Raw genomic sequence first — 25948 nt, 5'->3', positions numbered from 1 at the left:
GAATTGAACTCAATTTCAGGATGTCCAGCTGGTGTCAGAGAATTGGAAGAACTTCTTGGTGTCAGAAAACATCTCATACTTAATTTCTTCTCTTGATCTGAAAAGAGTTCAATTTGGGTTTCTTTCTTCTTGAGTGATCCAATCAGAAGATGCCACCTCTGGAGAAAGGATAGGAATCTCAGCTCAGCCTAGCAGGAGAGATGTGAATGGCAGCCAGAATGACCAAACAGGGGGCTAAGTGATAAGTCTTCAACCTATTGTGTGTCACATTGACCATGACCAGCTATGTGGACACATCAGGATGAGCTTTTCCTGACTGCCAGGTGCCTCATTCCTGCCTGAGATGTTCAGAGATGTGCTGAAAAGCACTATGTTTTTTGAGAGACCATGAACCCTGGAAAGCACTATGATGTCACCTCTGGAATGTTCTGAGTGTTTTGGTGACCAAATTCTGCATAGGACATATACCTGGCACCTAACATTGGTATGACCTTTGACTTGAGATAAAAAATATAATCTTAGAAAAGACTTTTGGAAGGCTTTGATACCAACTACAATATCTATCTTAATTTTGTTCAGGTGTTAGTAAAGCCCCTTATCAAGTATCATCTTCACATTTTTTCAAACTCATTTTTTCATAATGTACATAACTTCAAGAGGAGATAAGTGATTAGAAAGTCCTCTGTTTTACAGGTGGGTAATTGAGATCCAGTGATGGGCTGGGAAGCAGACATGTTATTTTATCTTTTCTACAGCACTCGAGGCCACATTTTACAAGGAAAGGAGGTGCCAGATCTGAAAGCCTAGAGATTCCAATCAATGTGGTTCTACCTCAGGTAGGGATAATCACAGAAGGATGTAAACTATCAATTTTAGCCAGAAAAATTCTTCTCTTTCAAAAATGTGGCAAGATTTTATAGAATGGACAGAGTATTTAAGACCTTGATTTTAATTGCGGGTCAGCTTCCAACCAGCTGTGTGCATGGGTGAGGCCACTTAGTAACTGTGGATCTTGGAGCCCCTTATACCTCAAATGAAGAGAGTGGGTTAGGTGATCTGTAAGATCTTCGAGCCCATGAGACTTTGAAATAAGCCAATCTTCTCCGAATTATGTCTTTTGATACTTCTGTTTAACTACTCTGAATTTCTGGAGGAAAATTAGAACTGGGGCTTGGGATCAAATGTATGTAACTGAATCCATGAGAATAAAACCTAGTACATTATATCAAGGGGTACAGGGTCATTTGGAGATGTCAAGAGAATTAAGACCTGCTATATACCAATGACAGAGTATTAGTAGTATAAAGGGGTGGGCACAGGGATCAGAACAGTGGCCAATGAAAGGAGAAAGTCTTGACAGGCTAGAGATTCTCCGGTCTCCTTCTGCTTAGCAGCCACTTTCTTGATGGGGTTCTCCTGATTGGATTGTTTCTACTGCTGCTATGTCACAAAGGGGGTGACCTTACTTCTCCACAGTCACCTAAGGCCCTGTTGGAAGACCATGGCAGTGCCACCAGAGGGGCTGAAATGTAGGGTGGAGGAGTCCAATGCAGAGGTAACTATCTGAAAGCTCTGTCCGGGGAAGTGTTAGGGACAGTATTAATCACTCCCCTGTGGGAAGTCAGCTTTCATAAAGAGAGGGCTTTAGGAAAGCTCTTTTTAACCTTAAGGATTTTCAGAAGAACACCATTAGAAAGAAAACCTTCAGCATTCTTTCTATAAGTGGAGGTAATTGTAACAATCTAGGTAAGTATGTTCAGCAGGAGGAAAAAATATAGGACAAAAACATTCTGGCTATTTGTTTTCACATTTTCCTATAACTTCATGATAAACAGCTACTTCTCTGTTTCAGCTCATGAAGCTTAGAATACCAGCTCATTTTCTCTGGATCATTAGACAAGATGGCTTCCCACAGGGTTCCTATAGCTGTAGGAACCTAGATTTAGGTCTAATTCTTTCTACCTGAAATACATGTATCACTCTGTTGGCTACTACCCTCTTGATGGTGGGTGTTGCTCCTTTGATTTGTTCACAGCTCAGATAAATCAATGTTTGTTTTGCCAAGGGACAGGTGGAGGATGCCAACCTAAGGATGGGGTTGGGGAAGGGGGCCCAGAACAGGATTTGAAATAGTGATTATATGATAGAGTGATAGGCAAGTCTTCAACCTAGCATAACTCTCCCTGCCTACCTCCCAGAAACAACTCAGCATTAAGAAGGAGAGAAGGGGGAACAGAACTGGAGAGTGGTTTAAAAAGGCTCGAGTGCCCTGGCTGGTGTGGTTCAGTTGGTTGTAGTGTTGTCCCACAAACTGAAAGGTTGTGGGCTTGGTCCCAGTTAGGGTACATGTAAAAGGCAACTAATCGATGCTTCTCTTGCATTGTTATTTCTCTCCCTTTTTCTCCCTCCCTTCACTTGTCTCTAAAGTCAATAAACAGGTCCTCAGTGAGGATTGAAAATAAAAAAATGCTCAAGCCATCCACTTCCTGTGCTGCAGGATCCAATGCTGCTGTGGGGGTCTGGGGGGGGGCATGGAGCACAAGGGTGAGAGGATACCTGCTGCCTGGGCATGTGTACCCCTTGTGGGAAGATGTGGCCTCATTGGTACATCAGCCATGCATAAGTCTTGCACCAGGTTTCAGACACCTGCCAGGATGCTCTAGGATGGTGCACTGGGGGAAGGGTGTGGGCATTTACAAGTTTAAATTATCTGAACTGTGCCACCACCAGGGCTATGAGAGGGACCGAAGAACTCATTGGACCTACTTCAATGAGATGGTGGGTCGGGGGATTGATGTGGTTCACAAGGGGAGAGAACAATCAACCAAACATTAATTTAATGAGATGTTGGTCACTGGGCCATGCAAATGTGAGGCAGAGGTTGTATAGGTATGAGAACTGGGTACCCCATGAACCATATTAGTAATAAATAGCAGAGCCGGAGTTAGGGGCTTGAACCCAAGTCAAAACCCACTCTCTTTGCTACACCCACTCTCTCTGCTGGGCATATACCACCTGGCTGAACCAGGTCATATTTTAGGCCTCTGCTTCTTCTCTTGCTGTTAGGAGATTCCACCTCTTCTCTCCACATCTTACTGTTTGCCAGAAGCTCCCTGTATTTATTTGTTCCATGCTGCTTCATTCTGGATCTGAGTCCATTTATTTTAAAAGGGAATTATATCACCAGTTATATGTCCCCAGAAAATGCCTCTGGCCTCCAAGATCCCAATCATGCTGGTTGTTCGGGCTTCTCAATTACATTCCTAATACTTATGATTCACTATCTGTTATCACCCTGAGGTCTTTTCAGGTCTTACTGATTTCCAGTTTTTCTTTCTCACATTAAATATTTGTGTTTTCTGATCTATTTCCTTCTAACACATTAACTTGCAAGCCATCAATGTCATTTCCTGCCCAAGCTAGCCGACCTTGTTCCTTTTGTACATAACATGCACAGTGATTCAGTTCTCATGGGCATTAACATTTCCTTAATTGAGCACTACCTGTGAGTTACATGAAGGTGTTGTTTACTGCTAGATCATTAATGAAGGATCTATACCAGTCCAGAAAGCACCCACCAGGCCCCCTTCATTTCAACCCCCAGCCAGTTGCCTTTTCTCAACCCATTTGTTTGAGCTTGTTTTCTGGAAGTTATGGAGTCTACTGACAATACCCACATCTCTGAACTGACTGTTAGAAGGAAGATTTCATGAGATTCCATGTTAAACAATTAGCTGAAACTACCATACATGATGACAAGTTTATCTTCTTTCTGGGTAACGTTATAATTCTATCAAAACCAGTCATATTCACTTATAAATTATCCTCTTACCTGTTCACATTTATTTATTTTATTTTTTAAAATATATTCTTTATTTATTTTTCAAGAGAGGGGAAGGGAAAGAGAAAGAGTGGGAGAGAAACATCAATGTGTGGTTGCCTCTCATGCATCCCCTGCCGGGAACTGGCCTGCAACCCAGGCATGTGCCCTGACTGGGAATCGAACCGCGATACTCTGGTTCGCAGGCCCACGCTCAATCCACTGAGCTATGCCAGCCAGGGCACCTGTTCACATTTATTAAAACCCACATTAAAAAAAAAATCAAGTGAAGAATACATACCTGTGGAATAGGATACACTTATAGTTCAATAAAAACCAGCTTGCTGTAAGTGCATACATGTCAAAGAAAAAAAAAATAAAACCCACATTAACTTTTTCAGGGTATAGGGAGCTGAGTTAATATAAAAATATGATAATGAACCTCAGCTTTGTCACCTCATCTGAAAATTACTAGCATATCTGACTCTTCCTTTTAGTATTCTGGGTACCTCAGATGGCTGAGTGTTCTTTGACCGTAACCCTCAGTACTGTTGGCAAAGTATGTATTTAAAATCTTGGTCAACACCAGGATTTGGAAATCTCTTCTCATCTGCCACACTTTTCTGGAGTGGAGAGACTCTTTAGAGTGTCAGCTAAGCCTGGCTAGTCACTATTCAGTCCTGTCCCCAAACCATTTGATGGGAGGCCACTAACACCAGGAACTCCATTCCAGAAGGCTCCAGTCAGAGTTCTGTTCCTTCGAAATTCTGTAGCATCAGTAAGAGGCTTTGGTCTTATCACCTCTCCTTTGCCCTTTGCCATCTCTCCCACCATTGGACAACTTTCCTCCATGTTCCCCACACATTATGAAGCTGGTGATCTGACAAAGTCACCCAGTCACTGGTGATTTCAAGCATTTTTCTTTCAGGCCCACTTGTGTTTAAGGAGATGATAGAGAGAGGGCCAGGCCTGGTACTAAGGAAGAACATCAACCCATAGATGACATTCAGGCATCTGTGATGGATATGTTTGTGCCCAGGGGGCTCTTCCTGAATCCCTGGCATTAATACATCTTAGGTCACAACTGTGAGTATATTTACCTGAGGGCAGAGTCTCTTAACCATTTCCTAATAAGTCCTGATGGGAAGGTATCATGAACCTCATAGCCAGTTGTATTTCTCTCTTGTATCTACCCTCATATCCCATTCTTGCATGAAGAAGCCAACATTTTCTTCTCTTTTTTACTAGATATGTCCACATATGAGAGCATTTCCCATAGACCAAGGAGGAGATAATCTTTTCTTCATGGGAAACTTGGGCCTTGTTTCTCTGGAGGCTTGCACTGTGCTGCCATAGGCTTTAACTCTGTTCCCAGGCTTAGCAGAACTTTCAGGGATGTTCTAGGGGCTTTGTTGGCCCATATCTCTCTTTAAAATGGAAAAGGGAGGGAGAAAAAGAGGGAGAGAAATGTCAATTGAGAGGGAAACATTGATCAGTTGCTTCTTGTACACTCCATGACCAGGGACCAAACCCGCAACCCACGCATGTGTCCTGACAGGGAATTGAACCAGTGCCTTTTTGGTTTGTGGGACAAGACCCAATCAACTGAGCCACATTTGTCAGGGCAGCGCATATCTCTTGTTAGGCCTTGAGGACATCAAGGACTGATTAGTTTCACTCATGAAACCAAGCCAGTGAAAACACTGGTCAAGGTGACCTACTGAGCAGGCTCTGGCTTCAAACATAGGCTAAGGAGGCTTGGGATTTTGTACCTCATGTACTTGCTTAGCTCAGATGCTCACTTTTGGGAAAGCCCTTTTGTAAAGAACATATTCATCATTTGCTATAGGTCAGGAATATTTGTTTAAGCCATACCAATAGAACTGGCCATCTGGTCTTTGGGGCAGCTTGCCTACCACTTCCTTGTCACCTTACCACCATCTCAGGAAGTGGTCAGGGCAGCTACATTTAAGTTCATTTTAGAGGTGTCATTCAGAGAAGTGAAGTGACTTTGAAGAGCACTCGAAGATATAGGACTTTTGAACCCAAAGTTGCTGAAAATTTGAGTCCTCTACACTCATTAGATTATAGGTTCAAAATGGTGATATGGACAATCAGCACACATGAGGCATGTGTAGGCAGGGGCAGCTGCCTTTAAGGACTACACAGATGAACCTACAGTTTTGTGAAATTCACATGAGTAGATCCCCACTGTTGTAGCATTTATATCATGCAGCAACAGCTCTGCAGTTTAAAAATATAAACTGAAATGAGAACACAGCTTTATTAAGTGCTCTAAGTATATTAAAACAAACAAAATAATCATTTTTGTAATCCAAAACTGGTACAATGTTAACAGTTTCACCTAATAATTTCTCCTTACCTTTTAGTTTATTTTGGTTGAGTCATTCATTAACAAGGACTCGTTATACCTTCATTGTATACAAAATGTGCTGTTCTTTTTTTTTTATTGATTATGCCATTACATTTGCTCTATTCCCCCCCTCCATTCCCCTCCACCCTGCATACCCCTCCCCCACCATTTCCCCCTTTAGTTCATGAACACGTGTCTCAAATTCTTTAGATTCTGTATTTCCCCTACTATTCTTACCCTCCCCCCTATCTATTTTCTATCTACTGTCTATGCTACTTATTTTCTGTACCTTCTCTTCCCTTCTCCTCCTCCCACTCCCCTGTTGCTAACCCTCCATGAGATCTTCATTTCTATGGTTCTGCTCCTGATCTAGCTGTCCTCTTAGTTTGCTTTTGTTTTAGGTGTGGTTGTTACTAACTGTGAGTTTGCTGTCCTTACACTGTTCATCTTTTTTATCTTCTTTTTCTTAGGTAAGTCCCTTTAACATTTCATATAATAAGGGCTTGGTGATGATGAACTCCTTGAATTTGGTCTTATCTGAGAAGCACTTTATCTGTCCTTCCATTTTAAATGAAAGTTTTGCTGGATAGAGCAATCTTGGTTGTAGGTCTTTGGATTTCATGAATTGGAATACCTCTTTCCAGCCCCTTCTTGCCTGTAAGGTCTCTTTTGAGAAATCAGCTGACAGTCTGATGGGAACTCCTTTGTAGGTGACTGTCCCCTTAGCTCTTGCTGCTTCTAGGATTCTCTCCTTCATTTTAATTTAGGCTAATGTAATTATGATGTGCCTTGGTGTGTTCCTTCTTGAGTCCAACTTCTTTGGTACTCTCTGAGCTTCTTGGATTTCCTGGAAGTCTATTTCCTTTGCCAGATTGGGGAAATTTTCCTTTATTATTTGTTCAAATAAGTTTTCCACTGGTGGCTGTGCCTTTCCCCTTTCTGGTACCCCTATAATTCGGATGTTGGAACGTTTAAAGATGTCCTGGAGGTTCCTAAGCTTCTCCTCATTTTTCTGAATTCTTATTTCTTCATTCTTTTCTGTTTGATCATTTTTTTCTTCCTTCTGGTCCACTCCCCTTGATTTGAGTCCCAATTTTCTTTCCATTACTATTGATTTCCTTTGTATTACCATTCATTTCAATTAGTTTAGCTTCCATATGTTTCTCTAATTTGTGACTAAAATCAACCAGTTCTGTAAGGATCCTGATAACCAGTGTTTTGAACTGTGCATCTGAAAGACTGGCTATTTCTTCATCGCTTAGATCTATCGGTTCTGGGGCTCTGAGTTGTCCTAGAGCCATTTTTGGTCTATTCGTGCTGTTAAGTAAGCAGAGCGAAGCCTTAGTTGTTTACCAGGACGGGGCGACCCAGGTCGCTGGTTTGTGAAGCTGTGTGTGGGGGCGTGGTCAGAGAGGGAGCAATGGCTGTCCTCTCCGCTAGCCCAGCCCGTCCAGTCATACCACTCGCCAAGGGCTTGTTTATCTGATCAGAATTGTATGAGCCTGCTGCCCCGCGCAGGCTTCCCTTCTCACTGGTTTCTCCACACGCAGATGCGCGCGACTGATGGCAGACAGCCTGCAGCGCCTCTTCCCTGTGCGCTCCCGTAGCTAGCTCGCAGCGCCTTCGGCTGCTCTCGCACCGCGCACCACCCAGGGATTTTTTCTTGCTAACCTGCTCTGCTGCTGGTTTCGCTTCTCTTACTGGTTTAGCTGAGCATTTAGTTGTCCTCTGGACTCTGTATTGTCGATTTTCCGTGTGGCTTGGTTGTGATTGTTGTTAAAAATAGTTGTTCTTAGATTTGGTTGTGCACAGAGGCAAGGTGGTTCCTCCACCTACGTCTTCATCTTGGCGGAAGTACAAAATGTGCTGTTCTAATTTCTACAACTAGGGATGTCAGAAATAAGGGACAAGTTACTGTCTTATAGAATTGCAATTTATTCATCTGGGGAGAAGGTGAGACAGAACATAAGAGAAGCAAAGTTAATATTACTGCAAAATAATATTAACAGATGCAAAATAAAGCATCTGGTCATTGTGAAGAGCTAGGATGAGCTTGCAGTTTGGAATCAGATATCCTGGGTTTAAACTCTGGCTTTGACCCTTAATGGCTAGGTGATCTGAGGCAGAACCATTGTGGCTCTTTTTGGAAAGACAATATATATTAATAAATCAATTAGCATATTATATAATAGTCATTCAGTAATATTATTTCCTTTTTCTTGTTCTGTAAGTTTTTCTCTAAGAAAATACTAAGAAACTTCTGTTCTAAACCAAAGTACATCCTCGTATATCTGTAGCTCTTTATATACAAAGAAAATATCATATTTTATTCTATTTTTATTGTTAATTGTACAACAAACTGTGAAATAGGGCAGATGGTTGCACAGATTGTGTACTGCAACAACAGTTGTAAATATCACCCTCTAAATTTTGTCATTGTTCAACCTGCTCGAACACATGGGGTGATCATGCCAGTATTCACATATTCTATATATGGAAATGTAAGCACAGAAATTAAGTGATCTTAAAAGGTTATACACTCATACAGTGCAAGCCAGGACTCTCCAGGTTTTATGATGTCCAGCCCCCAGATGTCCATACCTTACATAATGCTTGTGGTACTTTGATCTTGCTCATTGGCACCAAGAAGTAATCACTACTAATAACTGAGTATTCTTTCTTTTTTATTGTTCACATGTTTATTTACAAATAGAACACATATACACATATACAGGTATCACTGGGACATTTCAGGAGGCTTGGAGCTGAGAACAAACCTTCCTCTCCTGACTGAGCATGGGCTCTCTAGAAAAGGGCTTCTGTCACTGCCTTGCTGGAAAGCTTGTGGGTATACTTCTTGGGCTCTCACTGCTGATCTCACATCCACATCAGTTGTCCCAGTGGGCCATGGTCAAGGGGCTGTGAGCCTTTTCTCAGTCACTCATGTCCAGGCCAAATTCTGGATACAACTCTTGTGGTAACATCTCAGATCACGGCCAGTTTTCCCAGTAGCATCTGGCTTATATCCTTGATGTCATCGTATTCATGGAGCTGGGAGGTGTGGTCCTCTAGTTCATCCACTCTGTAGTCTTCAGATATTAATTGGCAAATCTCCCTGTCCAGCATGTTTCTCTTTTTCTTCAGCTTCTAAATGTCGACATGCAGAGAATTCTTTCTGACCCATCATACTTGGAAGTTGGCTACTTCTGAGCCCTGGGGTCCAGGACCCCCTGTTTTGGGGGAGGAGTCTGCAATGCAGGAGGGTCCAGGGAAGGGACAGGAGAGCTGCCTCTCAGGTCTGCTAGTGACCAGGTATAGCCACATAGCAAGCTGCACTTGCACACAATAAGGTCAGGCCCTGCCCTTAATAAATGACTTCTCAAATTGACTTGAAGTTCCCTGAGGGCAGGTCTGAGACCAGATGCTAAATTAATGTTAGTTGATTTGTTAACATAAATGTGGAGGAAGAATTGGTACAAGAACATTCAGAGTAGGACTAGACTAGGATAAGGAGTTTTCACAAGGCTAAGAAAAAGCTTTCATTTGAGCACTAAGTCCAGCTGGTCTGATTACAACTGGGGAAATACCACAGGAAGGAAAGAATTTGTCTTGGCATAATGTTTTCCTAAAGTTCAGTCAGGACTCTTGGGATATCTGAAATGCCTAAAGTTCAATCAGGACTCTTGACATATTTTTCCTTAAATTTTCTCACTTTCAGAAACAGAAAAGGTTCACTTCACTTTAGCTTTACATTGGATAGATGAGGCTAAAGTGATTTCTGTGTTCTAAGAAACTAGGCCATGAGTCAGTAGTGAATCTGACCTCTTTCTTCATTCTGTCTGGGGATAGGAGGAAAGATAGTAGGACTCAGTTGATAGGGGAGGATTTGGTTTCCTGGGTAAGGAAGTAAAGGAACCTATTAGCCCATTGACATTTTCTGGATCAGAAGTGGTGGGTATGAAACAGAAAACACCAAAGGATCTGCTTGGGAAGTGTTGACCATTTAAGGAAGGAGACAAGATGTCAACTAGGTTGATAAAAGAGGTATGCTAGGGGCATAGTTGTGCCCATTTACAAATATGGATGGCATGCATAAGGACAAGGACCAGATAGCCAGATTGTCCATAACTAGGGATCCACCACTACATGTTTTTTTTAAGTGCATTTTTTTTAAGTAACAGTAATTTCTTTTTAAAAATATTTATTTATTTTTAGAGAGAGGGTAAGGGAGAGAGAAAGAGAGGGAGAGAAATATCAATGTGTGGTTGCTTATTGCACATCCCCCACCAGAGATCTGCTTGCAACCCAGGCATGTGCCCTGACTGGGAGTTGAACCAGTGACCCTTTGGTTCACAGGCCAGTGCTCAATTCACTGAGCCACACCAGCTAGGGCTATTTAGTGCACCTGTTGAGGGGAGAGTAAAACATTCATTGAGTACCCAGTTCAGATTGTGAATATAGTGTAATGGCAGCTGAATAGGATAATTTAAAGGTCTCCAAAATTTCTCTAAACAGGTATAAAACATTATAGATTCCTCTTTGGATGTTTAGTCAGATAAGGAAGAGTATCTCTCTGATTGAAACCAAACAATCCTAAAAGAGAAATAAGACAGTCGGGGATATTTGAACACTGACTTGGTATTTGTTGTTAAGAGGTCATTGTTAAATTTTATTTATTTTTAAATATATTTTATTAAATATGCCATTACAGTTGTTCTATTCCCCCCCTTCATTCCCCTCTACCCTGCACACCCTTCCCCATCATTCCCCCTTTAGTTTATGACATGTCTCAAGTTCTTTAGATTCTATATTTACCATACTATTCTTGCCCTCCCCCCTATCTATTTTCTACCTACCATCTGCACCTTCTCCCCCATTCTCCCACTCCCCTGTTGCTAACCCTTCATGTGATCTTCATTTCTATGGTTCTGCTCCTGATCTAGCTGTCCTCTTAGTTTGCTTTTGTTTTAGGTGTGGTTGTTACTAACTGTGAGTTTGCTGTCCTTTCACTGTTCATCTTTTTTATCTTCTTTTTCTTAGGTAAGTCCCTTTAACATTTCATATAATAAGGGCTTGATGATGATGAACTCCTTGAATTTGATCTTATCTGAGAAGCACTTTATCTGCCTTCCATTCTAAATGAAAGCTTTGCTGGATAGATCAATCTTGGATGTAGGTCTTTGGATTTCATGACTTGGAATACTTCTTTCTAGCCCCTTCTTGCCTGTAAGGTCTCTTTTGAGAAATCAGCTGACAGTCTGATGGGAACTCCTTTGTAAGTGACTGTCCCCTTAGCTCTTGCTGCTTCTAGGATTCTCTCCTTCATTTTAATTTAGGCTAATGTAATTATGATGTGTCTTGGTGTGTTCCTTCTTGGGTCCAACTTCTTTGAGACTCTCTGAGTTTCCCAGACTTCCTGGAAATCTAGTTCCTTTGCCAGATTGGGGAAATTCTTCTTTATTATTTGTTCAAATAAGTTTTCTACTCATGACTGTTCCTCTTCCCCTTCTGGTACCCCTATAATTTGGATGTTGGAATGTTTAAAGATGTCCTGGAGGTTCCTAAGCCTCTCCTCATTGTTTTGAATTCTTGTTTCTTCATTCTTTTCTGTTTGGTCATTTCTTTCTTCCTTCTGGTCCACTCCCTTAATTTGAGTTCCAGTTTCCTTTCCATCACTATTGGTTTCCTGTGCATTGCCATTCATTTCAATTAGTTTAGCCTTCATTTGTTCCTCTAATTTGTGACTAAAATCAACCAGTTCTGTGAGCATCCTGATCACCAGTGTTTTGAACTGTGCATCTGAAAGTTTGGCTATTTCTTTATCTCTTAGATTTATCGACCTGGGGCTCTGAGTTGTTCTTGAGCCATGTTTTGATCTGTTTGTGCCTGTTAAGTATCAGGAGCAGAGCCTTAGATGTTCACCAGGGCGGGGCCACCCAGGTCACTGGTTTGTGATGCTGTATGTGGGAGCGTGGTCAGAGAGGGGCCACCCAGGTCGCTGGTTTGTGATGCTGTATTGGGGGGCGGGGTCAGAGAGGGACAATGGCAGTTCCCTCTGCCACCTCCTGCCTCTGGGTCCTGCGTGGTCCATCTCGCTGCTAGCTCCTTCACTGGTCTATCTGCACATGAATGTGTAACCAGGATCAGCCCCAAGTGGCTCCACTGCCTTGCGCCCTCAGTGGGTCCGCCTGCTTCTCCACACCTGGGATCCGCCTACGGCTGCTGGCACACCTGGGTCTCGCGCCTTGGTTGGTCCGGTGGATCTTTCCTGCCTGACCCTGCTCTGCTGCTGGCTCTGCCTCTCTTACTGGTTTGGCTGAAGGGTTCATTGTTGTCAGACTTTTGTGTAGTTCAATTTTCTGTGGTTTGGCTGCGTTTTTGTTGCTAAAACTTTATTGTTTTTAAACTTAGTTGTGCGAGAAGGTGCAGTGCTTCCACCTACGCCTCCATCTTGGTGGAAGTCCTCCTTGTTAAATTTTAAAAGGATGAATTAACCCAGTCAGAGAAAGACAAATACCATATGATTTCACTCATATGTGGAATATAATGAACAAACTGAACTAACAAGCAAAATAGAGACAGACTCACAGATAGAGACCAGGATGACAGTTAAGTGGGGATGGGGTAGGATTAGGGGGTGCAGGGATTGAGAAAAAATGCAAAAGGACTTATGAACATGGGCAACAGTGTGGTCATTACAGGAGGGTGAGGGGTATAAGAAGACTAAATGGTAATGAAAAAATACAGTAAAAAATAAGCCACAAAAAATAACAGGATGATAATGGTATTGTGGTTTTGTTTAAAAGATACACATTGATGTATTTATGGATAAAATAAGAATATTACTGACTGTATTTCCTATACTGTACTTTCCATCCCCATAACTATTCTGTAACAAGCAATCTGTACTTAATCCCTTCATCTTTTCACTCATCTACCCAACCCCCTTTCATTTGGCAACCATCAAAATGTTCTCTGTAGTTATGAGTCTTTTCTGTTCTGCTTGTTCATTTATTTTGTTTTTTAGATTCAGTTGTTGATAAATGTGTATTTGTTGTTCATTTTTACTCTTTTCTTCTTCTTCTCAAAGAAAACCCTTTACTTAACAGTTCATATAATACTGGCTTGATGGTGATTAATGCCTTTAGCTTTTCTCATCTAACAAACTCTTTATCTGTTCTTTAATTGTAGCTGTAAGCTTTGCTGGGTACAGTAATCTTGGTTGTAGCTTCTTACTTTTCATCACTTTGAATGGTCCTTGGCTAACCCTTCTGGCTTGCAAAGTTTCTTTTAGAAATCAGCTGACAGTTTTATGGGAGTAGGTGAGTAACTGCTTTTTTTTTTCTTGCTGCTTTTAAGATTTTCTCTGTCTTTATTTAACCTTTGTCATTTTAATTATGATGTGTCTTGGTTTGGGCCTACTTAGGTTTATCTTCTTTGAGACTCTCTTTGCTTCCTAGACTTGTATGTATATTTCCTTCAGCCAGTTAGGGATGTTCTGTTCTGTCATTACTTTTCAAATAGGTTTCCAATTGCTTTCTCTCTGTCACCTCCCTCTTGTACCCCCATGATATAAATGTTGGTATGCTTGTAGTTAAAGCTCCTTAAACCATTCTCACATTTTTGGACTTTTTTTGTTTGTTTTGCTGTGGGGGCGACTTTCTTGAGAGCCCCCCCCCAGTTGCCACAGATGAAAATGAATATGACAGAGATATGACATCATCTGCTTGGGGAGGAGAAGTGGACAGTGGCCAGTTTCTCTGAGGAGAAAAAGGCCCTGAGCCCCCCTGCTCCATAGCTTTTTATTGGGTTGTAATACACAGGAATACAGGATGGCAACAATCAAACAGTAGATAACATTTCAAAGAAATCTGAGGGCTTCAGAGTCTGTCAGGAACAGAGTTTTAGGGTTTCTTGCTCAAACACTTGACATATGAATGAAAGCACTCTTAGCAGAATAGATTTCACATGTTTATCAGGGAGTCTTTGTGATGCCTGATTTTTCCCCAGGACATGCTCTAGCAAGGCAAGGAGCTGCACCTCTCCCCAACAGGTATTCAGGCTTAAGGGGATTAGAGGCAGTAAGCACTTCTCCCAGAGAACATGGGGACTCGGGCTATGTCAAAGCCAGGGGGTGAGAGTCCATTGCTCCTTGTTGCAGCCCTCCAGGTCCTTCCATGAAGGCCTCCCAAGTGATCCAGTCTGGCTTATGTTGCTCCCTGCTGTGAGGGGTCTTATGTGTCATTGACTTCCAACCAAGCTTTGGGGGCAGGGAGAGGGACTGAGGCAGCATTTGCTACCAGAGACAAGCTGTGTTTCCTGCGGCTGGCACTCCAAAGCTCGTCCCTTGCCCTTAGCCACAAGGGGTAGAGATACAATTCCTAAAACCAGGCAGAGTGGTCTGCAACACTTTGCTGTTCTAATTGGGTGTTTTTTGCTTCCTTATATTCCAAATTGCTGATCTGATTCTTGGCTTTATGTACTCTATTGTTGATTCCATGTAATGTAGTTTTCATCCCATTGTATTCTTCACTTCTGACTGGATCTTTTTTATGCTGTCGAGGTTCTCACTAAGTTCATTCAGCATTCTCAATGAACTCTGCATTCAGCATATTGCTTGTCTCTGTTTTGTTTAGTTCTGTTTCTGGAGTTATATTCTGTTCCTTCATTTGGGACATATTTCTTTGTCTCCTCATTTTGGCAGCCTCCTTATGTTTGTTTCTATGTATTAGGTAGAACTACTGTGTCTCCCAGGCTTGGTTAAGTGGCTCAGTGTAGTAGGTGTAGGGTCGAGCAACATATCTTCCCTGAATACCCAAGGGTCTTCTTGAGATGTGCCCCCTGTGTGGGCTGTGTATACCCTCTTCTGTGGTTAAAACTTGATTGTTGTTGGCTCCTCAGTGAGAGGGATTTACCCCCAGGCTGATTGGCAACAAGGGTTAGCTACTGCCACTGACCTCTGACCATCTTGGAGGATAAGCTGTGCAAGAACCTACCCCAAAGAGCAGGACTTACTTCAGTGCAGCTCTAGTGCCTGCTGAATCCACCCCTTGAATATGTTGCTTATGGAGGTCATTGGGTGGTTATGCTTTGATGTGGTCTGAAGTGGTCCACTGGATGCACTGGCTCTGGGGCCTCCCAGGAGGTGAAGGCCAAAGTCATCCACCACCTGTGTTCTTCCTGGGGCCACCCAGCATTAGCTACCAAGTGAGCTGTAGATGGCTGCTACTTGTGCTGATCTTGAAGGTGCCCAGGTGTGGACAAATTGTGAACTGAGGCTGACTGCTGCTTATGCCAAGCGTAGGGCCAACTTAGTAAGAGGTATAGGCATGCTGAGGCCAGATGCTGCTTATTTGAGAGATTTTAGAAAAACCTGAAGCATGAGCCAAGATAGGTCATTTGTACAGAAAAGCCACAGGAAACAGCTTCGGTGGGCCTGAAATTTGGGTGGGTCAGGGCCTCAGAGAATCACCAGGGTTGGGCCAACAGTATGAGCCAGATTTTATGGTGACTCAGGTAAGGTGCCCGTTTGCCAGCTATGTGGGGGAAGGGCTTATCAAAGAAACAGTGGCCTTCGCTAATCCTTCTGTCTGGTAGAAGCTGCTTCCCCTCAAATCTCACCCTGATACTGGATAATTAAGTTCATCCACATATGTCTCTGGTACCTTTCTTTTTAAACATTTTTTAAAATATATATTTTATCGATTATGCTATTACAGTTGTCCCATTCCCCCCTTCATTCCCCTCCACCCTGTACACCCTTCCCCCACCCTTCCCCCCTTTTAGTTTATGTCCATGTCTCACAAGTTCTTTAGATTCTATACTTCCCATACTATTCTCCCCTTCCCCCTATCTATTTTCTACCTACCACCTATACTACTAATTCTCTGTACCTTCTCCTCCTCCCACTCCCCTGTTGCTAACCCTCCATCTGATCTCCATTTCTATGGTTCTGCTCCTGATCTAGCTGTACTCTTAGTTTGCTTTTGTTTTAGGTGTGGTTCTTAATAACTGTGAGTTTGCTGTCCTTTCACTGTTCATCTTTTTTATCTTCTTTTTCTTAGATATGTCCCTTTAACATTTCATATAAGAAGGACTTGGTGATGATGAACTCCTTGAACTTGACCTTATCTGAGAAGCACTTTATCTGCCCTTCCATTCTAAATGAAAGCTTTGCTGGATAGATCAATCTTGGATGTAAGTCTTTGGATTTCATGACTTGGAATACTTCTTTCTAGCCCCTTCTTGCCTGTAAGGTCTCTTGAGAAATCCGCTGACAGTTTTATGGGAAGTCCTTTGTAGGTGACTGTCCCCTTAGCTCTTGCTGCTTCTGGGATTCTCTTCTTCATTTTAATCTTGGATAGTGTAATTATGATTTGCCTTGGTGTGTTCCTTCTTGAGTCCAACTTCTTTGGGACTCTCTGAGCTTCCCAGACTTCCTGGAAATCTAGTTCCTTTGCCAGATTGGGGAAATTCTCCTTTATTATTTGTTCAGATAAGTTTTCCACTTGTGACTGTTCTTCTTCCCCTTCTGGTACCCATATAATTTGGATGTTGGAATGTTTAAAGATGTCCTGGAGGTTCCTAAGCCTCTCCTCATTGTTTTGAATTCTTGTTTCTTCATTCTTTTCTGTTTGGTCATTTCTTTCTTCCTTCTGGTCCACTCTCTTGATTTGAGTCCCAGTTTCCTTTCCATCACTATTGGTTTCCTGTGCATTTCCCTTCATTTCAATTAGTTTAGCCTTCATTTGTTCCGCTAATTTGTGACTAAAATCAACCAGTTCTGTGAGCATCCTGATCACCAGTGTTTTGAACTGTGCATCTGATAGGTTGGCTATCTCTTTGTCACTTAGAAGTATTGGCTCTGGGGCTTTGAGCTGTTTTTCTTGAGCCATAATGTTTTGGTCTGTTTGCACCTGTTACATATGAGGGACGGAGCCTTAGGTGATCACCAGGGTGGGGCAACCCAGTCCCTGGGTTGTGATGCTGTATGTGGGGGTGGGGTCAGAGAGGGGCAATGGTGTTTTTTTTCTGCTCTCTCTCAGATTTCGGACCCCTCTGCTGCTTCCTGCAAGCAAACCAGCCCCCCCCCTCCTGTTGCCTGCTCCCAGGTGTGTGGGCCTGTGCACCCTCCAGGACCCTGTGGGTCTCTCCAACAAACTCTCTGTGAGCCTGGGAACTTCTCTCAGCACCTTGACCCCGAAAGTTTTTCCAATTGGTGCTTTTAGGCTTTAATTTCCATTGCTGGGGCCTTAGCATGCACAGTCTGTTTCACTGCTCACTCCTTTACCTGTTTTATCTGGGTGTGAATGTGTGACCGCGGTCAGCCAGCCGCCTTGTGCCCCCACTGGGTCCAGTCCCCCACTGGGTCTGCCCATTGCCACCCCACACCTGGGATCTGCCAACCACTGACTGAGCGCCTGGGTCAGTCTGGCCACTTTTTTCTGCTCAACCTCGCTCTGCCAGCTGCTGTCCCCACCCCTCTTACCAGTTTGGCTGAATGGTTCATTGTTGTTGGACTTCCATAGAGTTCAATTTTCTGTGTTTTAGTTGCATTTTTGTTACTAAAACTTTGTTGTCTTTAAACTTGGTTATGCAAGGAGGCACAGTGTTTCCACCTATGCCTCCATCTTGGCCGGAAGTCCCTACCTTTCTTTTTTAAAAGCATATTTTTATTGATTATGTTATTATAGTTGTCCCATTTTTGCTTGCCTTTATCCCCCTCTGCCCTGCACCTCCCCTCCCACCAGCATTCCCCACCATCTTAGTTCATGTCCTTGGGTTGTACATATAAGGTCTTTGGCTTCTACATTTTCTATACTGTTTTAACCTCCCCCTGTCAATATTGTACCTACCAATTATGTTTCTTATTTCCTGTACCTTCCCCCACCTTCTCCCTACTCTCCATCCCTGCTGACAACCCTCAATGTGATCTCCATTTCCGTGATTCTGTTCCTGTTTTAGTTGTTTGCTTACTTTGTTTTGGGTTTTAGTTTCAGTTGTCAATAGTTGTAAGTTTGTTATCATTTTAATATTCACAGGTGTGATCTTCTTTTTCTCAGGTCAGTCCCTTTAACATTTCATATAATAAGGGCTTCGTGATGATGAACTCCTTGAATTTGATCTTATCTGAGAAGCACTTTATCTACCCTTCCATTCTAAATGAAAGCTTTGCTGGATAGAGCAATCTTGGATGTAGGACCTTGCCTTTCATGACTTGGAATACTTCTTTCTAGCCTCTTCTTGCCTGCAAGGTTTCTTTTGAGAAATCAGCTGACAATCTTATGGGAACTCCTTTGTAGGTAACTGTCTCCTTTTCCCTTCCTGCTTTTAAGATTCTCTCCTTATCTTTAATCTCGGGTAATGTAATTATGATGTGCTTTGGTGTATGCTTCCTTGAGTCCAACTTCTTTGGGACTCTCTGAGCTTCCTGGACTTCCTGGAAGTCTATTTCCTTCACCAGATTGAGAAAGTTTTCCTTCATAATTTTTTAAAATAAATTTTCAATTTCTTGCTCTTCCTTTTCTCCTCTGTCACCCCTCTGATTTGGATGTTGGAATGTTTAACGTTGTCCCAGAGGTTCCTAAGCCTTTCCTCATTTTTTTGAATTCTTGTTTCTTCATTTTGCTCTGGTTGAATGTTTATTTCTTCCCTCTGTTCCAAATCATTGAGTCCCAGTTTTTTTTCACTGTTGGTTCTCTGTATATTTTTCTTTATTTCCCTCTTTATAGCCTTCACCTCTTCCTTTATTTTGCATCTGTACTCAATCATTTCTGTGAACATCCTGATTACCAGTGTTTTGAACTCTGCATCTGATAGGTTGGCTATGTCCTCATCACCTAGTTCTTTTTTTTTTTTTTTTTTTTTTACTTTTGATCTGTTCTTTCATTTGGGTAATATTTACTTGTCTGGGCATTCCTGTTATATTGTAAGGGGCAGATCCCTAGGTATTCACCAGGGCAGGGCAACCCACTTTGCTGCATTGTGGCACTATATGTGGTGGAGGGGTCAGAGAATGAACAATTTGCTTGCTCAGTCACTTCTACTGCTATCTGCAAGCAAATTAGGCCCTTTTGTTTCTGATTCCCTAGTGGGTGGGCTTGTGTATATTCTGGGACCCTATGGGTCCCTCCAATGAACTGGCCTGTGAGGCTGAGAGTTTCTCCTGCCACTGCAACTCCCACGGGTTTTTCCAGCTAGAAATTTTGAGCCTCTCTTTTCCCGTGCTGGAACATTAGGTTGTGTTATCTGTCTTACTCCCCAGTTGTTCCTCCTAGATTAGCAACACAGGAATGTTGGACCCCCTGGTCCACCAGCTGCTGCCTCACCTGGCCCTGTCTATCACCTTGCTTCACCCTGGCTGCCTGACTCTGCCCCTTCTTCCAGTCTGGATGAATGTTTCATCTTTAACTTCTTGGTTATTGATTTTCCATATAGTTTGATTTTCTGGCAGTTTTGGTTATATTTGGTTTTTAAACCGGTGGTTGTCCTTTGTTTGGTTGTACAAGGTAGCAAAGCATCTCTACCTATACCTCCATGTTAACCTGAAATGCTGTGGTACTTTTCAAGCTGCTTGCCCCATCACTGGAGCTTAAAGGATGCATCTGAGTAAGAACATGTGTGGGCTCTTTAAGAGGAACTGTTTGGGACTCCAGAGGCCTTCTATCTCCCTCAGCTTCAATCCCTGCTGGTCTTTACAGCCAGAAGTTATGGGAACTTCTCTTTCTGGCTGTAGAACCCTGGGCTTGGGGGCCTGGTGTGAGGTGGGTACCACTCACTCCTCAAGGGGGACATCCACTGCTGAGATATCCCTCCTGATTTTTACACACCACACTTGGCATGGGACTAGTTGCTTCCACGTCTGCATTCCTACCAGTATCAGTGTGGTTTCTTCTTTCATTTTTTAGTTGTAGGACTTTCATTCAGTTAGACTTCAGGTGGTTCTGAATGATGGTTGTTCTGTGATTTAGTTGTAATTTTGATGTGGTTGCAGGGGGAGGTAAGTACTGTATTTACCTATGCTGCCATCTTAACTGGAAGTCTACACTTTGTTTTAAAATGACCCAGTGACAAGGGAGTGCTGTGGAATTGGTTGATGGTATATGTGAAACAATGTGGCTTTAATTTGATAATTGCTGAAGTTAGGTAATGGTTACATGAAATAAGTTACCCATCTAATAATAATTATTTTTTCTCTTTTTATAGATGTTTGAAATTTTCCATAATAAAAAGTTAAGGAAAAGGTATCTTGAGCCCCAAAAGTACTGCCAATCCTTTGATAAATTCATGGTGATCTCTCATGTGTGCACTTTATACATATAAATTCAGGGAGACAGAACTGGGTTTGTGACAATAATTAAGTGATACTAGTTATTTAACTTCCTTGACTCTCAGTTTCTCCATCTATAGAATGGGAATAATAATAACACCTTATTAATTCAGTGTTGTGAAGTAATTTGGTAGGTAGAATGCTCAGCTTCAGGCCTAGCACAAAATTGAGATTCAATATTTGTTTCTGTCTCCCTATTCCTTCTCAAGACTGGGATACACACTATTGACTAAAACCACATTTTTCACAATAATATCATCTAAGGTAAGATGCTGTTGAGATGGAGGCCTTCATTAGTTATAATTTGAGGATGGAGAGAACCCTCTCCAGTTTTATTCCCTATTGTCCTTGGCTAATATTCCCAAAAATTCAGATCAAGAAGCCTTCAATTTACAAGGATATGGTGTGGACTATCCACAGTGAAGTTCATTCTGATCATAGGTTCAGCCACAAGAGCTGATGTGCATGCTTTCCTAATTAAGAAATATAAAACTGTAGAGGCTGGATTTATTTAAAGCAAATAAGGTTCTAATTACAGAATTCTCTTACACCCTTGATATATGGAAGATTAAGCACATACTTACAAAAAGGTAATGGCATGTGCTTATTGCAAAGTTAATGGCATAGAACTGTGTTATCTACTTATCTAACTCTTTGGGTCTTAAAAAATTCTAACCAACTTTATACACTGTGCAAATTATTTCTATATACACACACTTTATATAGTACATGTGTAGAAATATATAATTATATACATATATACATTATATATATATATATATATATATATATATATATATATATATATATATATATATATATAAAATTATCTAGTATGTAACCTGACTTGTTTTCTATCTTCTCTACCTGTAAAATTGTGAAAATAACCTCAGAAATAAGAACTTTACATTTGGAGATCATTGCTTGGATGAAATGCTTTTGGTATATTCAGAAGTAGCTATCATGATCTTACTTTATTTAAATTTATTTCTGTAGTTGTTGCCTCTTCCACCTGTTCACCACTTTCTGAATACATCTCAGAATTCTTCCATTACTGAAGCCTACTTTTCTTGATAACAATACCTTACATTTCTATGGCAATTGATGGTTTTAAAATCACTTTTACATTCATTATGTCATTCAATCCTCACACAGTGTTGTGAACACATGTTATTATTTCCATTTTCCAGGCACATTTCACTGACTTGCAGTGTTAGAAAGTGCCTAATTTAAGATCATGCAGTTTGACTCCCTCTTTGTTACTAGCGAAAAATCTCAGTCTCAGAAAGGGTGAGAAAGAGGCTTCGGTTTCACATGCACATCAGTGACAGATCATAATTCTTATTGATGAATTCCATATTTGTGAATTTCCTTAATTTTTTTCACAAAAATTTGTTTGTAACCCCCAAATCAATACTCATGACTCTTCCATGGTCATTCACTGACATGCACAGAGTGATGAAACACTTGAGTGACCTGATGCAAACAGTCTCAGCTGAGGAACCTTCTTGTTTCAGCTCTCATAGTGTAAAACAATGTTTACTTCACAGTTTATTTAGTACCAGGTTTTTCACATTTTTGTGCTTTTTGTGTTGGTGATTTTACTGTCTAAAATCACCCTCAAGCATAGTATTGACATGCTGCCTAATCTTTCTAAGCACAAGAAGGTAGTGATCAACTTTACAGAGAAAACAGTTGTGTTAGATATATTTTCAGGCATGAGTTTCAGTGCCGTTTACGTTTATGTATTAGATGGCTGATGAAAATATGACCAGAGGCTGGCAGGAACCTAATTTTGTATTTTTCCTAGCAGCTATAGTTCAGTATTCACTAATTAGGTGTTCTCCACAATTTTATAGAACATAACTACAGGGGATAATGAGGATCAACTGCATTTCCTTGTGAGGACCCCAACAGCCCAAGTGCAAAAGTGCCTACTGAGGCCAGGCCAGAGCAGACTTTCAGATTGGGTTTATTGTGAGGTGTCCTGGCCTCTTACTTTGTCAGCCAGCCTCAGGTATACCAGCTCCTTCACTAACTCTGAGCTTCCCCATTCTCTCCTGCAGCGGGGCACAACCGAGCCCTTCTTGAGGCTCCACAACCTGTACTCAAGCCCGCGCTGCGCCAGGCAGGCCACCCTGCCCAGGCTGAGCCGCAGGGTGGCCAGCCACCACTCATACCCACTGAATCGCTTCTCCTCTGTGCCTTTGGATCTGATGGAGCGCCCCACCTCCCAGGCGGACCTAGAGCTAGACTACAATCCTCCTCGCGTGCAGCTCAGCGACGAGATGTTTGTGTTTCAAGATGGGCGGTGGGTCAATGAGAACTGCCGCCTGCAGTCGCCCTACTTCTCCCCCTCCTCTTCTTTCCACCACAAGCTGCACCACAAGAGGCTGGCTAAGGAGTACCTGCTGCTAGACGAGAACCGGTCCCTGAGGGAGGAGAACCGCGCCCTGCGAGAGGAGAACAAGACCCTCCGCAAAGAGAATAAGATCCTGCAGGTCTTCTGGGAGGAGCAAAAGCTCCCGCTGGGCCGCGAGGACAGCAGGGTCTCATCACCGCTGCTGCGTAAGGACAGCACGGCTTTAGAGGTGGCGAAGAAGGACCTGGCCCCACACGGGCACCGCAGCAAGGAGAGCAGCACGCTTCAGCTCCTCCAGGAGGAGAACCGGACCCTGCAGCAGCTGCTGGAGCAGAGGAAGGCCTACTGGGCCCCGGCGGAGGAGAAGACGGGTCCCTCGGATGAAAGGAACCCGGACCCCTCGCCTCATGAGGAGCCGCGAGGTTCTAGGCTTCTGACGGATCCGGGCCCAGGCCTCCCCTCTGCGTTCGAGGAGTCCAAGGGACCCTCGAGCCCACAGGAGGATTCTAAGACACTCCGTGCCCTGCGCGAGATGGTCAATAGCCTGGCTGGGTCCTCCCGGGAGGAGAGCCAGGCGGGCCCGGGTACGGGCCCCAGCATAGTAGACAGCAGCCAGCCCCTGGAGCTGCTGAGGGAGATGAGCCGGGCGCTGCAGGCCCTGCGGGAGGAGAACCAGAGCCTGCAGGCCCTACGCGAAGAGAACCGGCTCCTGCAGGAGGAGAACAGGGCCCTGCACGCGCTGCGCGAAGAGCACCGGCTGTTCCAGGAGGAAAACAAGGCCCTGTGGGAGAACAACAAGCTGAAGTTGCAGCAGAAGCTGGTCATCGACACCGTGACCGAAGTCACTGCCCGCATGGAGATGCTCATCGAGGAGCTCTATGCCTTCATGCCGGCCAGGAACAAGGACCCTAAGAAGCCTCCCAGGGTCTGAGGTCGCTCTAGTGCACAGAGGCACCAAGCTTGGGGCACAGAACATTTCCTGCCTTTCTTTTGTCTTCCTTGCTTTCACCCACCAGCTTGTGCCTGTGGAAGAGCAGAAAGATCTGCCTTCCTAAATTCAGAGAAGTAATAAAGGCATGAGGAGGCTGAGGCCAGTTAACACAGTGCTGCTCTTTCTTTTTTTCCTTTTCCTTTCCCTTCCCTTTCTTTTCTGCTTTCCTTTCACCCTCCCTCCTTTTCCCTCCCCTCCCCTTCCCTTCTAGAGCAATTTAAGTTCACTCAAAATTGAGCAGAAGGTACAAAGATTTCACTTATACTTCCTGCCCCACACATGCACAGCCTCCCTCATTATCAACATCCCCCACCAGAGGGTGTAACAAATGTTACATTTGTTAAAATTTCTGAACCTACATTGGCACATCAGAATCAAACCAAAGTCCATAGGGATTTGGACAAATGTCTAATGACAAGTATTCACTTATGCGTCATACAGAGTATTTTTACTGCTCTAAAAATCCTCTGTGCTCCACAGAAGGATATAAAATTGGAATTATACAGAAGCCTTTTCAGAATTGGCTTCTTTCACTTAGTGTTATGCATTTAAGATTCCCCATGACTTTTCATGGCCTCATAGCTCATTTCTCTTTAGCCCTGAATATAAAGTATGACTGACATGGAAAGAATTTTCAAATTTGACCAAGACCCTTACCATCTGTGTTTATCTTTACTTTTTGGATGTATCACAGTTCATTCACTCACCTACTGACATCTAAGTTGCTTCTAAGTCTTGGCAGCTATGAATCTGGCTTATTTTTCTTCTCTTTTTTCCCAGTCTGTTCTTTTATTATATTCTGCTTTTTATTTCTGAGGGGAACTTTGGCCCTCGAGGTTCCCGGGACCACCACAGATGAAAATCAAGAGTCATCCCAGAAACAATCTTGTTGCTCCAGTGGGAAAATGGGTAGCGATTCCCTCTAGTGGAGATTGCCTCCAGCCTTTCTCCAACACGACTTTTATTAGGGTTAGGAAGTGCAGGGGGATACAGCACACATGCATAGCTTATTAATCAATGTCCAAAAGGCTATAGTAGATAAAAAACTAACACTATCTGTAGATAACAATTGAAGAAACACAGAAATCTTTTCAGGTTGGGGTCTGTGAGACATGCAGGTGCCAGATGGCTATAAAGACATATACCACAAGAGACTTCCGCCAAGATGGAGGCATAGGTGGAGATGCTGTGCTTTCTCACACAACCAAGTTTAGAGACGATGAAATGTTAGCAACAGAAAACACAGCCAGAACACAGAAAATTGAACTTTTCAAAAGTCTGATAACAACAAATTCTTCAGCCTGACCAGTAAGAGGGGTGAAACCAGCAGCTGGCAGAGCGGGGTTGCACAGGAAAACTCAGTCAGACAGACTCAGGCATGCGGATCCCAGGCTTGGGGTTGCAAAGGGCCGACCCAGTGAGCGACCTAGTGAGCAAGACCCAATGAGTGACCAGCGGATCCGGTGAGGGTAAAGGGCAGCGGATTGACTGTGCTGGCGCATTCCTGTGCAGATAGACCCGCGAGGGAGTGGGCAGTGAGATGGGACCAAGGGGGTCCCAGGGACAGGAAGCAGCAGAGACGGCTGCCATTTCCTAGCTCTGACCGCCCCCCCCACATACAGCGTCACAACCCAGTGACCTGAGCGACCCTACCATGGTTAACACCTAAGGCTTCGCTCCTCACCCAGCGGTGGGAAGCAGGAGAGGGGGACGCCATTTCCCCACTCTGACCCTGCCCCCACATATAGCATCACAACCCAGCGACTCCGCCCTGGACGCCCCGCCCCACCCCTAAGGCTCTGCTCCTCATACTTAATGGGTGCGAAGAGACCAAAAATGGCTCAAGAAGATCTCAAAGCCCCAGAGCCCATAAATCTAAGTGACGAAGAAATAGCAAAACTTTCAGATGCACAGTTCAAAACACTGGTGATCAGGATGCTCACAGAACTGGTTGATTTTAGTCGCAAATTAGCGGAACATATGAAGGCTAAACTAATTGAAATGAAGGGAAATGCACAGGAAACCAATAGTGATGGAAAGGAAACTGGGACTCAAATCAAGGGAGTGAACCA

At 43.1% G+C, this 25948-nt stretch overlaps 1 protein-coding gene across 2 annotated transcripts; it reads left to right on the top strand.

Moving 5' to 3' along the window:
• Positions 1 to 409: 409 nt before the first annotated feature.
• On the top strand, positions 410 to 23816 carry CBY2 (chibby family member 2). Of its 2 annotated transcripts, XM_037147359.2 has the most exons (3): positions 410 to 484; positions 756 to 836; positions 22590 to 23816. In XM_037147359.2, exons 1-3 carry the CDS (start codon positions 410 to 412, stop codon positions 23814 to 23816), a joined length of 1383 nt encoding a protein of 460 aa, XP_037003254.2. The 2 variants fall into 2 exon arrangements, with proteins under 2 accessions (XP_037003254.2, XP_037003255.2); XM_037147360.2 differs by lacking the exon at positions 756 to 836.
• Positions 23817 to 25948: the final 2132 nt, after the last annotated feature.

This window comes from Artibeus jamaicensis, unplaced genomic scaffold (assembly GCF_021234435.1).
Source record: "Artibeus jamaicensis isolate MK-2021 breed Jamaican fruit bat unplaced genomic scaffold, CSHL_Jam_final contig_414, whole genome shotgun sequence".
Classification (NCBI taxonomy): domain Eukaryota; kingdom Metazoa; phylum Chordata; class Mammalia; order Chiroptera; family Phyllostomidae; genus Artibeus; species Artibeus jamaicensis.
The sequence above is the reverse complement of the archived record's forward strand: the minus strand, read 5'-3'. Positions and strand labels throughout refer to the sequence as shown.

Excerpts from the sequence above, each read along its gene's own strand:
- CBY2 (XM_037147359.2), top strand. The coding sequence starts at position 410 with ATGTCACCTCTGGAATGTTCTGAGTGTTTTGGTGACCAAATTCTGCAT. Across the intron at positions 485-755 it reads ATACCTGGCACCTAACATTG|CACTCGAGGCCACATTTTAC; the intron begins GTATGACCTTTG and ends TCTTTTCTACAG. Across the intron at positions 837-22,589 it reads TCAATGTGGTTCTACCTCAG|CGGGGCACAACCGAGCCCTT; the intron begins GTAGGGATAATC and ends TCTCTCCTGCAG.